The sequence below is a fragment of the Symphalangus syndactylus genome, chromosome 10, assembly GCF_028878055.3.
Source record: "Symphalangus syndactylus isolate Jambi chromosome 10, NHGRI_mSymSyn1-v2.1_pri, whole genome shotgun sequence".
In the NCBI taxonomy this organism is placed as follows: domain Eukaryota; kingdom Metazoa; phylum Chordata; class Mammalia; order Primates; family Hylobatidae; genus Symphalangus; species Symphalangus syndactylus.
The window spans coordinates 16,216,785-16,229,591 of NC_072432.2; the positions used below are offsets into that span (position 1 = coordinate 16,216,785).

The window sequence follows — 12,807 nt, forward strand, 5'->3', positions numbered from 1 at the left end:
ATTTAAAATTGTTCTTTATAAATGCTTTCACACAAATGCAAGAAAAGAAATTATCAAGACAAAAATTTGCCTTCCTTATATTTTTCTCTAATTTTCTATGGCTTCACTTTGTACATTTAACTTTTCTGTCTCTTATTTATTTTGGTTTTGAATATGAATTGAAGATCTAATCTTTTTACCTCCACAGCGTTCTCATAATATTTCATATGACATTAGTTGAGTAATTATTCCAGTTTCTGTTATGGTTTTTTAAAATCGTCTATTAGTTTTTATATTCAAGTTTTGTATTCCCGTTATGTATTTGTTAAAGTTTGTGCTAACAGAACCCTACTGTAAATATTGTTGTCTAGCTCTGTCCTTTACCCCTTGGGAATGTCTCCCTCATAACAGTACTTTTATGTATATAGGCTTTGATTTATATATGACAATACTAATTCTTCTCTGGATTCTGGAAATGCTTGCATAGTTTCTGTTGCCTACACCTGAAAAACCATTGATCCTTCTATAAATTCTGATAGAGTATATTACATGATACATATATGAGAGCTAAGGTGGGAATTATTTTCCTTTATAAAGGACAAATTAGGGATAGATATTTACAAAGAAAGGTATTACGGCAAGCAAGTGGTCGTGATAGTACTATAGCTGTCTTGCTCAAAGAACACAGATTTGGTTTTTAAAAGGAGTGGTAAATGGTGAAAGGATTACCAATGAATCTTCAGTGATCTAAGGTTAAACCTATGGTTTCTGCCTTCTACCATGTTCTATGAATTAATTATGTTCATGGAAAATATTTATTTAAATCACAATGTTCATTCAGTTGGACAATTGAATGATCCGTATGATTCTAAAGATGCCTTATTTATCCTTCTTTTTGATTGTCAGTTAGAAGATGCCCTTTCTGTAAGGAATTCAGCAGGACTCTCAAGCTAGATCACCTGGCTTCAAATTTGGCCTCAAACTACAATATCCTTTACCCTATCTGTGCTTAGTTTCCTCGCCTATAAAATGAAGACTAAAATAGAGCATACCTCAGAGATTGTTACGAGTGTTTAGTGTTTAGTGGGCTAGTTTTTGTAAACCTTTAGAACATTCCCTGATACATACTAAATTTTATGTATTCATTCAATAAAAGTCTCTATTTTCATTTTAGATCTTTCTACTTACAACTCCGTCTCAATTGTTTAGTGATCTAAAAAAAATTGACGTACAATAGCAGAAATTATGTTAGAAACACTCTGAAATATTTTACAGTCTACATAGCTTTCTGGGGGAAGTCATTGAGATTTTTATAGATTGAGTGTGGTAAACTAGCAGGTGAGCTTTGTTTTCCTCTCTTTAATGTGGCAAAAAAAAATTTATATATATATAGGAATTCAAGAAACCAGTTGCAGCCGGGGTACAGCTACCAATTTCCAACTTTGCCAGTAAACAAAGATGTATTTTCAATGGACTCATGTCCCAACTTTTAAATCATTCATGTAATTATAAATAATTTTTAAATTTCTCATTAAATTATGACTTTAGAAATGTTTGGCATCGGGTGACTACTGAGATCATTGAGGTAAACTTTTCATTTTTTACTGGAATAGTTTAGTGTATTTTTTTCTTTTCATCAATAGTGTAAATGGATATAGTTTCTATTCACCTTAGATTATAAAGCTAGTTCAGCATAGATCCTAAAATGATTCTTTAAAAGTCTCCGTGAATTGTTTTCTTATTGTAGGGGAATACGTTTTATCAGGGCTTCCCAGGGTGTCAAAAGTGGACCAGCGCTGGTCTGTGGATTGTTTATTACAGTTTACGATGATTAGGAGTAAGAATTTGGAAATGCATAGCAATTTGACAGAGTAATTTTATGGCTGTTAATCCAATATTTTTCTTAATGGGGTTTATATTGTTTTCCTAATAGCTCGATTTTATTTGTATTTAACAAAAGTACTGGTCTACAATGAATCAAAAACTTTGAAGGAAAGAAGGAAGGAGAGAAGGAGGAAGGGAAGGGAGAAGGAAAGGAGAAGGAAGGGAGAAGGAAGGAGGGAGAAAGGGAGGAAGGAAGGAGGGAGGAAGGAAGGAGAGAGGGAGGAAAGAGGGAGGGAAGGAGGAAGGAGGGAGGAAGGAAGGAGAGAAGGAGGAAGGGAAGGGAGAAGGAAAGGAGAAGGAAGGGAGACGGAAGGAGGGAGAAAGGGAGGAAGGAAGGAGAGAGGGAGGAAGGAGGGAGGGAAGGAGGAAGGAGGGAGGAAGGAAGGAGAGAAGGAGGAAGGGAAGGGAGAAGGAAAGGAGAAGGAAGGGAGACGGAAGGAGGGAGAAAGGGAGGAAGGAAGGAGAGAGGGAGGAAGGAGGGAGGGAAGGAGGAAGGAGGGAGGAAGGAAGGAAGGAAAGAGGGAGGAACGAGGGAGGGAGGAAGGAAGGGAGGGAGGGAAGAAGGAGGGAAGAAGGAAGGAAGGAAAGTGGGAGGAACGAGGGAGGGAGGAAGGAAGGGAGGGAGGGAAGAAGGAGGGAAGAAGGAAGGAAGAAAGGAAGGAGGGAGGGAAGAAGGAGGGAAGAAGGAAGGAAGAAAGGAGGGAGGGAGGGAAGAAGGAGGGAAGAAGGAAGGAAGAAAGGAAGGAAGGGAGGGAAGGAAGGAGGGAGGGAGGGAGGGAGAGAGGTTCCTCACCACAGTGGGAAGTACTGCCTTACCTAGTAGCCAAATCGGAAAATGTTTTGACATGCTAAACGGATTATTTGATTGCTCAACAAATGCTTTATGTAATCAATCAATAATCAATCAATATTTGTGCGCAGTGGTTACCACCTTGAATTAAATTAACAAGTTAGTTTTTAGATCTGTCTTCAAGTGAATTTGTCGTACATTTTAACTTTAATTAGGTCTGCTGGACTTTTTGTGGGGGAGTGGTGAGTGGGTAATAATGGAAGGCTTATCTTTTTCTCATGATACTTCAAGGGCAATAGTCCAGGTTAGGAATTTCCATCTCTACGAGCAGGTGTTGACGTTGTTTCTTTGACTGGCAACTTGGCAACTGTATTTGGCTTTCCTTGAAAACTTAGATTTCCCTCTTAAAAACAGATGAGGAGTCCTGTTTGTAAGCATACAAAAACCAGAACAATCTGAAGCTGTCATTCAAAGAAAAACGAAACCAAAAAAGACTGTAAGATCAATGTTTCTGGTGTGAATCCCTGGCCTATGATATGGAGACTATCTGAGCCACACATTTTTCCTTTGAGTATTCCTTTGTCCCTGTGGATGTGAGCCCTGTGTGCTAACAAAGGCAGACTAGAAATTAAAAGAAGAACATGACACAGCTTTGAAAATCTCATCTCCCCTGGCACTATACGAGTTAAAGCTCTTTTTTCCCCCCTACTGTATGTACCAAATTTGGCCTGTGATTCCTTTGAATGGTATGAAAAGCAGCTGGCTGGGTGTGAGTCTCCTTCCTCTCTTCCTTTCTCACTTTAAAATATGCCTGGCAGAGATCCAACATTCCCCTTCCCCTGGCTTTAATCCATTTTACCCTCCTGTTCAGCTGACCAAGATTCCAAATGAAAAAAGCATTCCTTCCCAATTGTTAGGAGAGCCTTAGCACTAGCAGAAAATGTCAGACACATATGTGGCCCCCAAATAATGCACTGGGTCTTTCACATACATGTAGCAGGTTTTGAAGCTGTCTCTTTAGAGGCCCTTCAGATTTTTTTTTTTTTTAGCTTATCAAATGTCCCATAATAGCAATTCCTAAGTCATTGATGAAGGACCAAAACATGTATCTTTGTTCATAGACTTTTCACTGTATCAGGTTTTGTGAGCAAAACACGAAAGCACTTGAAATTCCATTAAAGTTACATTCATTTATCTAAAAAAGAGAAAGAAAAAAGCCATCTTTGGAAGTTTGTCTCTAAAGACATCATTAAAGTGAGGATATGTACAAAACACATTTTATGTAACTCAAGATTAATGGCTAACTATTCAGGTGCAGATTTTTTACAGTGGAAGCTGATGCTTGGGAAAAAAAAAATTAGAAAACATAGCCGCTACATTAACTGCCAAGTCACTGTGCATAAAATAAATATAATATAGACATGCCCCCATGTTTTACAAAACATCAGTTTCAATGCTTCTCAACACATCAATATTACCAACACTTAAAAATGCATTAAACTAGCCAATCTTAGGATCAGAGGACTGTATGGAATTTCCTAATTTTCCGTATTTGAAGAAATAGGCATATTTTGATCCTATCACTGCTTTGTTCAAAAAGCAACCTCAGAAGGGCCTTTTTATGTTTGGCTTATAACAACTAAAACAATATAAAGCTTGAAGAACAAATAAATTTATTTTGATGCCTAGTCAATAACGTCAAGGTACCATTACCAACCTCCATAAATAAAAAATAATCACCACAGTGATGCTGGTAATTTTTATTTAAAAGTCCATTTAGCAGAGGGTTGCCAGATTTAGAAAATAAAAACAGAGGAACACAAAGTTGAATTTCAGATAAAAAGACGATGTTTTCTTCTTTCTTTTTTTTTTTTTTTTTTTTAGTATAAGTATATCGCATGCAATGGTTAGGGCCATACTTAAACTTAAAAATTATTTGTCGTTTCTCTGAAATCTGATGCACACTGGGTGTGCTGTATTTTATCTTGGAACCCTTGCCTATCATTGTTGCCACGCCGTGGTTTGCTACAGAAAGCATGGAAAGCTGGGTCCTATTTCCAGGGTCCAGAGCAAGTGCTGGGGTTTCTTAGCTCGCTCCATCTGCCAACCTTAAAATTTTGGCACGTTAACAGGACTGGGAAATCTTCTTCTGCAGCAGGAGAATGCATTTCCAATTAGTCATTTCACTTTCTTAAGAGGAGAGAGAGAGAGCTTACCCACCTGAGAAGAAGGCAAGAGCCGGCAAAATAAGAAGAGAAAAACAACTAGGATAACCGGAAAGGGAAAGAATTTAAACCAGGAAGTAACAGAATTAGAAATAAATAAGTTTAAAGCAAGCCTCTCCAAAACAACAACAAAAACAAAAAATGTTTAGGATAATCACATCCTTAGGAAGAAAACTGCAGTTTATAAGAAACAGAGACACCCAAAGAAAGACGAATGAAAAAATGACAAAGAAAATGTTGTATTTCTTCCCTAACAAACCAGTTTTTTTTTTTTTTAAAGTCCCTATCAGGAAATTAGACATTTTGTGGGGTAGCAACTTACTAAGACACCACACTTGTCTTTCTGGAGCCTTATTAAATGGTTGGCTTTACTGACAGTCAATGGTGAATGCCTTTTTCCTTGTTTGGCTTATTCATGCCACGAGGCCCATCCTACTCTTCTGCTAAAATAGGATGAGCTTCCATGGTTTTTCACCTTTGGTGCTAATGATATTATCCTCAACCACATGAAAGCCCACCTGGGATGCCATAAAACCAGGAGAGATGTTCTCCTGACCTTCTATGTCTGCATTTCCCAGGGTGCTCTCTGCCAAGGTCTGATAGAAATGCAGATTCCTCGGCTCCTAGTGTTGCCTCCTGACTGATACTCCACATTTTCCCACACTTCCCTCATGACTCTAACCCCAACACATGCGGAAACCACATGCTCAGAGGGTTGGGTTTGCTTGGATGGAGCAGGTACAAACAGTGGGCTTTATTTTTGTTTGGAATTGGGTTGTGGTTTTGGCTTCTCTACGGAAGAAACCAAAGGAGGCGGGAGGGAGATCACAGAAATGTTAGCTCTATGAAAAGGAAAGTGAGGGGTCTTGTTGCTGGTACTATCAGGACAATCATGAATGTTGCGTTACATGGATTCAACTTTTTTTTTTTTTTAACAGATAGGGAACTCTCAGGAGAGGTGACTCTTTAAGAATCATTATGAATGCCAAAAAAAATAAATTTGATGTAAAGGGGTAAATGTATCAAAATTGTGAAAAAGAAGACAAAGAGAATGAACTCTTACAATTTATAGAGTGACATGGCAGAAAACTATAATTCGGGGGTGAAGTTTATTAAGGCTGAACCTAACTCATTTTTATAAATAGAAAATTTACTGTTGCTTTCTGTGTTACAGATAAATAGTTGGCCCAGTTTTGAACAAGGCAACATTTCCGTTTGTTTGTTTTTAGGAAGCACCCTCATTGTTGAAGATGAATTAATTGTCTTGATGGCCTATTTCTTAGTAGGAAACAGATCCATTAGGTGTGATCCATTGAAATCAGGAATGAAATACTTAGGGAAAAGGAAAAAGAAATTTGCAGTATATGATAGCATGGAATTAATATCCAGTATATGTAAACATAAACATACACACACTTGGACCTTGACATTAAGAAAAAGAAAGGCAAAACATTCTGCCCTTCTTGGACTCAATGCATCCTTTAAAAGATAATTTCTCTCCTTCCTCTCTAAATACTTTTGGGAAGTAGGTTTCAAACGTTATCCTCCTAAACTCTAGAGTTTCTCTATAGGGTCTTAGGAGTGAATCTGTGAGACTCAGGGATTCCTCTTACCCATCCTTATCCTGATCCTAACCCCAATCCCATCCCCACCCCAGGGTCTGGGCATAACAATAATTGTTTTATTTTAGTCGTTCCCTGCAGTTGCCTTCTACCAAAGACCAGTGAAGCTGATTTTCCATTTATGGGAATGACTTTAAAAATCCCTTTTAAAAAGCCCCCAAGCAGATGGAAGAAGTGCTGTGTGGCGGTTACTCGCCGGGTCCACAGGCATCCCTTCTAAGTTCAGGGCCCTGAGAGCTCAGGCCAGTTCCTTAATTTCTGCACGCCTAAATGTCTTCATTTACATTAACAAATGGGGAGTACAACTCATAACTTACCTCATAAACAAGTTGGTTATGAGGAGTGAATGAATCAACACACCTAATGAAATTAGAACCATTCCTAGTACCTAGTAATAAACTTTAGCTACTACTGTATCTGTTTCTGTACTTGAGCTTGGTACAAGATTTTATTTGAAGGAACATTCTACTGACTACCTTTAAAAAGTTTTTGAAAAGACAACTGCTTTAAAACTGTATTTCATAATTTACGAAAATGGGTTTGTCCTTTTGTCCTTTGGCCAAAAGCCAAATCCCACCCCCTTTCCTCCGTTAACCCTGAACTCTAAGCCTTAAGAACTCATTTCCCTCCCTTCCCCAGACCTGAATCTCCCTGGTGCCGTGGGCTGAGGATGAGGATGATGTCATTATAGTTGCAGAAACTATTTCATTATAATCTTTTGTATTCTTTTGCTAACTTTCTAAAGGGAAAAAACATTTCATTAATTATCAAAGCACCCGGAACCCTTTGGAGGTACACTCCATATAAAAGCTATTATTATTACCCACATTTGGTGAAGTACTTGGGGATTAAAAGTGTTATGTAAATGTTTACACATGATTACGCTGTGGTCTAAGATTCACGGTGGGATAACACAGCCCAGGAAGAAGCTTGAAGTCCCAGAAAGGCAATGATTTTTGTACGAGGTATGAAATTCTCTTTTAATTTTAGTCTAAAGGCAGTTGCACTTCTGAAGAAAGTCATTCACAGCCATTAAGGAAAGTATCCATGACTGCTAAAGAGAAAACAAATCTAAACAGAGGGTTAGCTGCACATTTTAAGATCCACGGGTCCATGGAGAACAGGGTGGTAAAAAAGGGATTTAAAATGCTGGGACAGGCATTTGGAGCGGCAAAAACTTTCTGACAGTAAAAGTAGCCGGCTTCCAAAACCTGTGGGAGCGTCTTCCCCCCAGGAAAGAACAGAGACCCTTTCTTAGAAGGCTCTGCTTGAAGGGAAGAAGTTGGGACCCTTCCTCCGGGCTGATGCTTTCAAGTAACAAGGACATGACAAAGCACTGAACCACAACACGTTTTCTTGCAGTCTTCCCTCTTCCTTCTCAGGGAAGTCTCTGGCTGGTGCAGGTATGTTCTTAACACTCTTAACATTGCGTAAGCTCTCTGCAACAAAGAGAAAAAAAAAAAAAAGACCTAAATCAGAGCCTTTAGCTGGTCTCAGTGTCCGGGCATAATAATAATTGTTTTATTTTAGTTATTCCCTGCATTTGCCTTCTACCAAAGATCAGTGAAGCTGATTTTCCATTTATGGGAATGACTTTAAAAATCCCTTTTAAAAATAAGTGTAAGAAAAATAGGAATTTAATATAAAGAAAGACTATCAAGTAAAGCTCGTATTGCAGGCAGCTGCAGCAGAAATCTTGACGGGCTGGCCAGCCACGGTCTGGAAGCCACCGGACCAGATGATTTCAAGGTCAGCTACTTCCAGGATCCTGAGGGCAGGAGGAAGAGATTCAGCTGCAGAGGTCTTAGTTCAAACCAGGACCCTCCAAGCATAGAAGCCTCTGCTTAAGAGGCAGTGCTTATGAAAATAAGAAATCAGTACAGTCCCGAAGAACCCATACAAGGGCAGAGGGATAAGGAGACGAACTCTGAACAAACAGTACAGGAAAACAATACTGCCCGGAGATTTGAAAACATCTCTCATGCACAATTTCAAATGAGTATTGGAAGGATGTTTGGTTCTCAATAAATGACAAGACATACAAAGTGGGGGGCGTGTAGGGGGGAGCCCATACCCTTTTCTCTTCATGTTTAAAGAGATTCTGCATTTCCTCCTTCATGTTATTTAAAAACACAAGAAAGCCAGCAAAGGGTGGGGGAGCAGTGTAGCAAAAAATCCCTGCCAGAAAACACACAGTAAAGTCTAGCTTGTTAGCAGTCCTGTTCCAAATTATTTTTAAAAAACAAATCCTAACAGTAATGTAGTTACAGCCTCTGAGGGTAGCTCTAAGCCCAGTGTCAGAGTCCCAGAGCCTAAGCCACGAAAAAAGGAGGAAAGAAACCTGACCAGTCTCCTGCCAGGAATAAGAAAAGCAAAATCTCCGAGGCAGGAGAAATACCCCCAAGGAGGGGAAGGCTGCAGCTTGCAGTAATCTGTGAATGATTGCTGGTAAAGTCCAGAGGCTTCAGGCTTGATCTGTGTTTGTTCCCAAAGAAAGCCAAGGAGGACGGTGTTAATAAAGAGAGATTTAAGTGAGAGCTGTGCTCGGAATAAAGTGGGCTACAAAAAGGTCAAATTTGATCAGTTGGAGCAGATTACCGGGGCTTTAAAAGGTGGTGTGGAGCTGGGAGCCGGGTGTGGGACGGAGGAGAGCGCAGGATTGATTTGCGGGGTGGAGAGAAGTCAGGAAAAGTGCGTGTCAGCCCGGGAAGGAGGGAGCCGCGGGGCGCCAGGGCCCGGCCTGGGTCCAGAATCCTCCGTCTGTTCCCCAGCACCCCATCCCCGCCTCCTCCTCTCTGGACTCGCCCTCAGCCGGCTGCTAGACAATGGTTTCCCTGGTCTCTGACTTGGATCCTCTGAAAAACTGGAAAGTTTTAAGGTAGGCCTGCTTTGCTTTCTCTTGCATCCTGGTTTGAGTTCATAGCCAAGGCCCTGCTCCCGCCCCACCCCTGTGCAGAAGTGATTGGGGTTGCTTGAAATGCACCTTGTGGGGTATAGGGATGCGCAGATCTGCTAGTGGGAAGACTGTTCGGAGGCAGATGCGTAAGGAGTGGCCTGTGAACGTGAGGTCCTCAGGTTTCACCCCAGGGGGGAGGTCGGGAAGCCTTGGAAATGAGGGAGGACAGTCTTATTTAAATGACACCAGCTGACTCACTGGAAGGGATCCTCATATTGAATTTTTGGGCTTTAGGGGGGCATTAAAGGTGTGAGGTGGAATGTGGTCAACTTTCTGGGACTTCAGATAGAAAAGCGAAATTTGGCCGGGTGCGGAGGCTCACATCTATAATCCCGCAGTTTGGGAGGCCAAGGTGGATGGATTGCTTTGAGGTCAGGAGTTCGAGACCAGCCTGGCCAACATGGCAAAACCACCACTGTCTCTACTAAAAATACAGAAATTAGCCAGGCGTGGTGGTGGGTGCCTGTAGTCCCTGCTACTTGGGAGGCTGAGTCAGGAGAATCGCTTGAACCTGGGAGGCAGAGGTTGCAGTGAGCAGAGATCACACCAGTGAACTCCAGCCTGGGCAACAGAGTAAGACTCCATCTCAAAAAATTTAAAAAAAAAAAAAGAGAAAAGAAAGGAAAAGTGAACTTTTCCAGAAAGCCTTATTAGGGTCCTTGAAGGGTCAAGGGAAACTTGGTTTCCTGCTCTGACCTCTCCCCTACCCCCACCCCCACCCCCACCCCCAGGCCTCAGCTAATGGTGAAACTGAATGGGCAGAATGTATGACATAAAGTCTTTCTCTGAATGCTCCTAAAAAAGTGAACTCTGACCTCCTCATCTCTCAGAGGCCCAGAAAAATTAGAACACAAGGAGCTAGAAAGGGCAAAGTTCATGCATCCTCTCTAAGCTGACTCCCTTAGCAGAGTTAATTCTTGGGCTTCACTGACTCTGAATGGTATTTCCTAGCAAAAGCGTTTTTGGCAATTTTTGAAATATGAAAATGTTCAATTGAGGGATTTTTGTTAAAAGCGGTTCTGCACAGTGTCATGTCTTCCAAATACCTATCCCAAAACATGGCTTCATAGGAGCAAGACCAGAACCCAAATAAGAAATACAAATGAGGAGAAATGTGCGGACGTTACTGGGACTTCTTTTTCCTGACATTTATGTTGTATTAATTTGCTAAGTTTTTATTTCCTATTTATGACTTCTGTCTTCATGTCTTCTGATTTTGTTATTTTTAAGAACAAGATTACAGAAAAGAGCAAATTTAAAAATTGCCAATATCCATCTTAATTATTCTCTTTTTAAAAAGTACTGCATGTCATTTTCTAGAACTTTCCACGGATGCTTTTTGCAGATCAGGTAGTATGTGCTATTTTATAATCTGCTGTTTCCAGTTAACATATCAAACATGTTTTCATGTTTCCGCCTAACTTTCATAACCACCATTTTAGTGGCTAAATAAAGCACCATAATATTAATGTACTTTTTTTTTTTTTTTTTGAGATGGAGTTTTGCTCTTGTTGCCCAGGCTGGAGTGCAGTGGCATGATCTCTGCTCACTGCAACCTCCGCCTCCTGGGTTCAAGCAATTCTCCTGTCTCAGCCTCCCAAGTAGCTGGGGTTACAGGTGCCTGCCACCACACGGGGCTAATTTTTTGTATTTTTAGTAGAGACGGAGTTTCACCATGTTTCCCAGACTGGTCTCGAACTCCTGACCTCAGGTGATACACCCTCTTTGTTGAAAATTTAGATTGTTTCCACTCCTTAATTTGTACTAACAACAACATAATGAACATCTTTGTGTACCTAGCTTTTTACTTTCATTAAATAATTACCAGGATTTCTTGATGAAAGTTACATTTTCATGAGTCCGTCAGTGATTTTTTTTCTGTTGCATGTTTAAACTTTATTTTTAATTATTAAAAAATGGTAAAGTACTTCTGTAAATGTTCTTAGGATACATCTATTAGAATAAATTATGCTTTCCTTTTTTTTTTTTTAATTGGATTACTAACCAGTCTCTAAAACTGAAACACTTCTACAAGGGCTTTCAAACAATTTTTCTCAGGCGATTAACTTAATATTATTACATCAGTGGATAAGGCAGGCTCCAGCTCTAAGAATGTATATAACTATGGTTATAGATTTTGAAACATGTATCCCCCCAAAAGCATTTTTAGATAATGATCTCAAGTCTTAACTCCTTTTTAAAAAAAAACAGTGAGAATGTTGTTTTTCCCCTAAACATGCCCCAAATTTAAGTGAACCTTAGTTTTGCTAGAATAAGTGAAGTTTCAGAAACTTGGACTGGCGAGACCTGGGAAAGAGAAACATTTTTACATCGACTCCTTTGGCTACACCAAGTTCATTCTGTCCACACCTCTTCTTGGCAAGCATTATCCCACTGGCTTTTTAACTGTGTATAATCCTTTTCTGAGGTCAGGAACCATAAAGGGATAGAGTTTATAAATTGCATTTTAAATTCCTTGTTTACAACAAGGCATCCTTTTGGCTAATTTTGCTTCATTGAACGGTTTACTCGCCACCAATAAGTCTCTGCCTATAATATGTGGAAGAAGCAAAGATAAAACACAGCCTGATAAATGGGTGATCTAGTAGGAGAATGAGGTGTGTACTCTAACGCCACATAGCAGGGTTATTAGCAGGGTTGTCTGTGATCTGAGTTATGTCAATAAAATGCTTTAGAAATCCAGAGAATGGCGTGAGAGGCCCCATTCCGGTAAAGAGAAAGAGCTGTTACTGTCCTCATCTGATTAACAAATGAGTAGAACATTTGATTTGTAAAGCATATTACAAGGCAAAAAGGCCTTTAAACCCACGTAACCTGGAATATCCTCGTGTGTTTGGTCCAGGAGCTCAGCCTAGAGTTCTGCCAAACCTGTTGCTACTAAAAAGTCGTCAAAAGGCGCAATTTTAAAACCTGCTTACACCACAATATAGTGTTTGAGGAGATGATCTGTTTCTCAACAACTGTCTATTTGAAATCGCTCCATCCTTGTTCCATTTTGTTACATGGAGAAACCAGGGGTGGTCGTAGTGCTACTGCCTGTGTTTTAATGACTGTCTTCCCCAAGGGACATAAAAGAAACCTAATTTTCACCAAAAGACATGCCAATAATTTTCAACATTCTCCCATTTGACTCCTGGGAAAGTACAAACACTCCAGCGGCATTCAAAGAAAAAAATTCAAAAGTTAAATAAAGTATTCTTGGTACACAGAAGAAAAAAGTTGATACTGTATGAGACCTATGATTAAAAGAATAAAATAGGCCAGGCACAGTGGCTCATGCCTTAATCTCAGCACTTTGGGAGACCAAGGCAGGAGGATCATGAGGTCGAG

The 12,807-nt window shown here is 40.0% G+C and overlaps 1 protein-coding gene across 4 annotated transcripts in view; it reads left to right on the forward strand.

Annotated features, from left to right (window-relative positions):
• Positions 1-12,807, forward strand: part of CELF2 (CUGBP Elav-like family member 2) — an 868,560-nt gene that overhangs the window by 317,903 nt on the left and 537,850 nt on the right. For 2 of the 4 annotated variants that reach the window (XM_055296484.2, XM_055296488.2), the window contains exon 1: positions 9,285-9,378. The exons of 1 other annotated variant lie outside the window; for it this stretch is intronic. In XM_055296484.2, coding sequence (XP_055152459.1) covers positions 9,326-9,378 — 53 coding nt within the window. In that variant the 5' untranslated portion in view covers positions 9,285-9,325. Of the gene's footprint in view, positions 1-9,284; positions 9,379-12,807 lie in introns of those variants that run through there. One more of the 4 variants, XM_055296485.2, reaches the window with a different exon arrangement.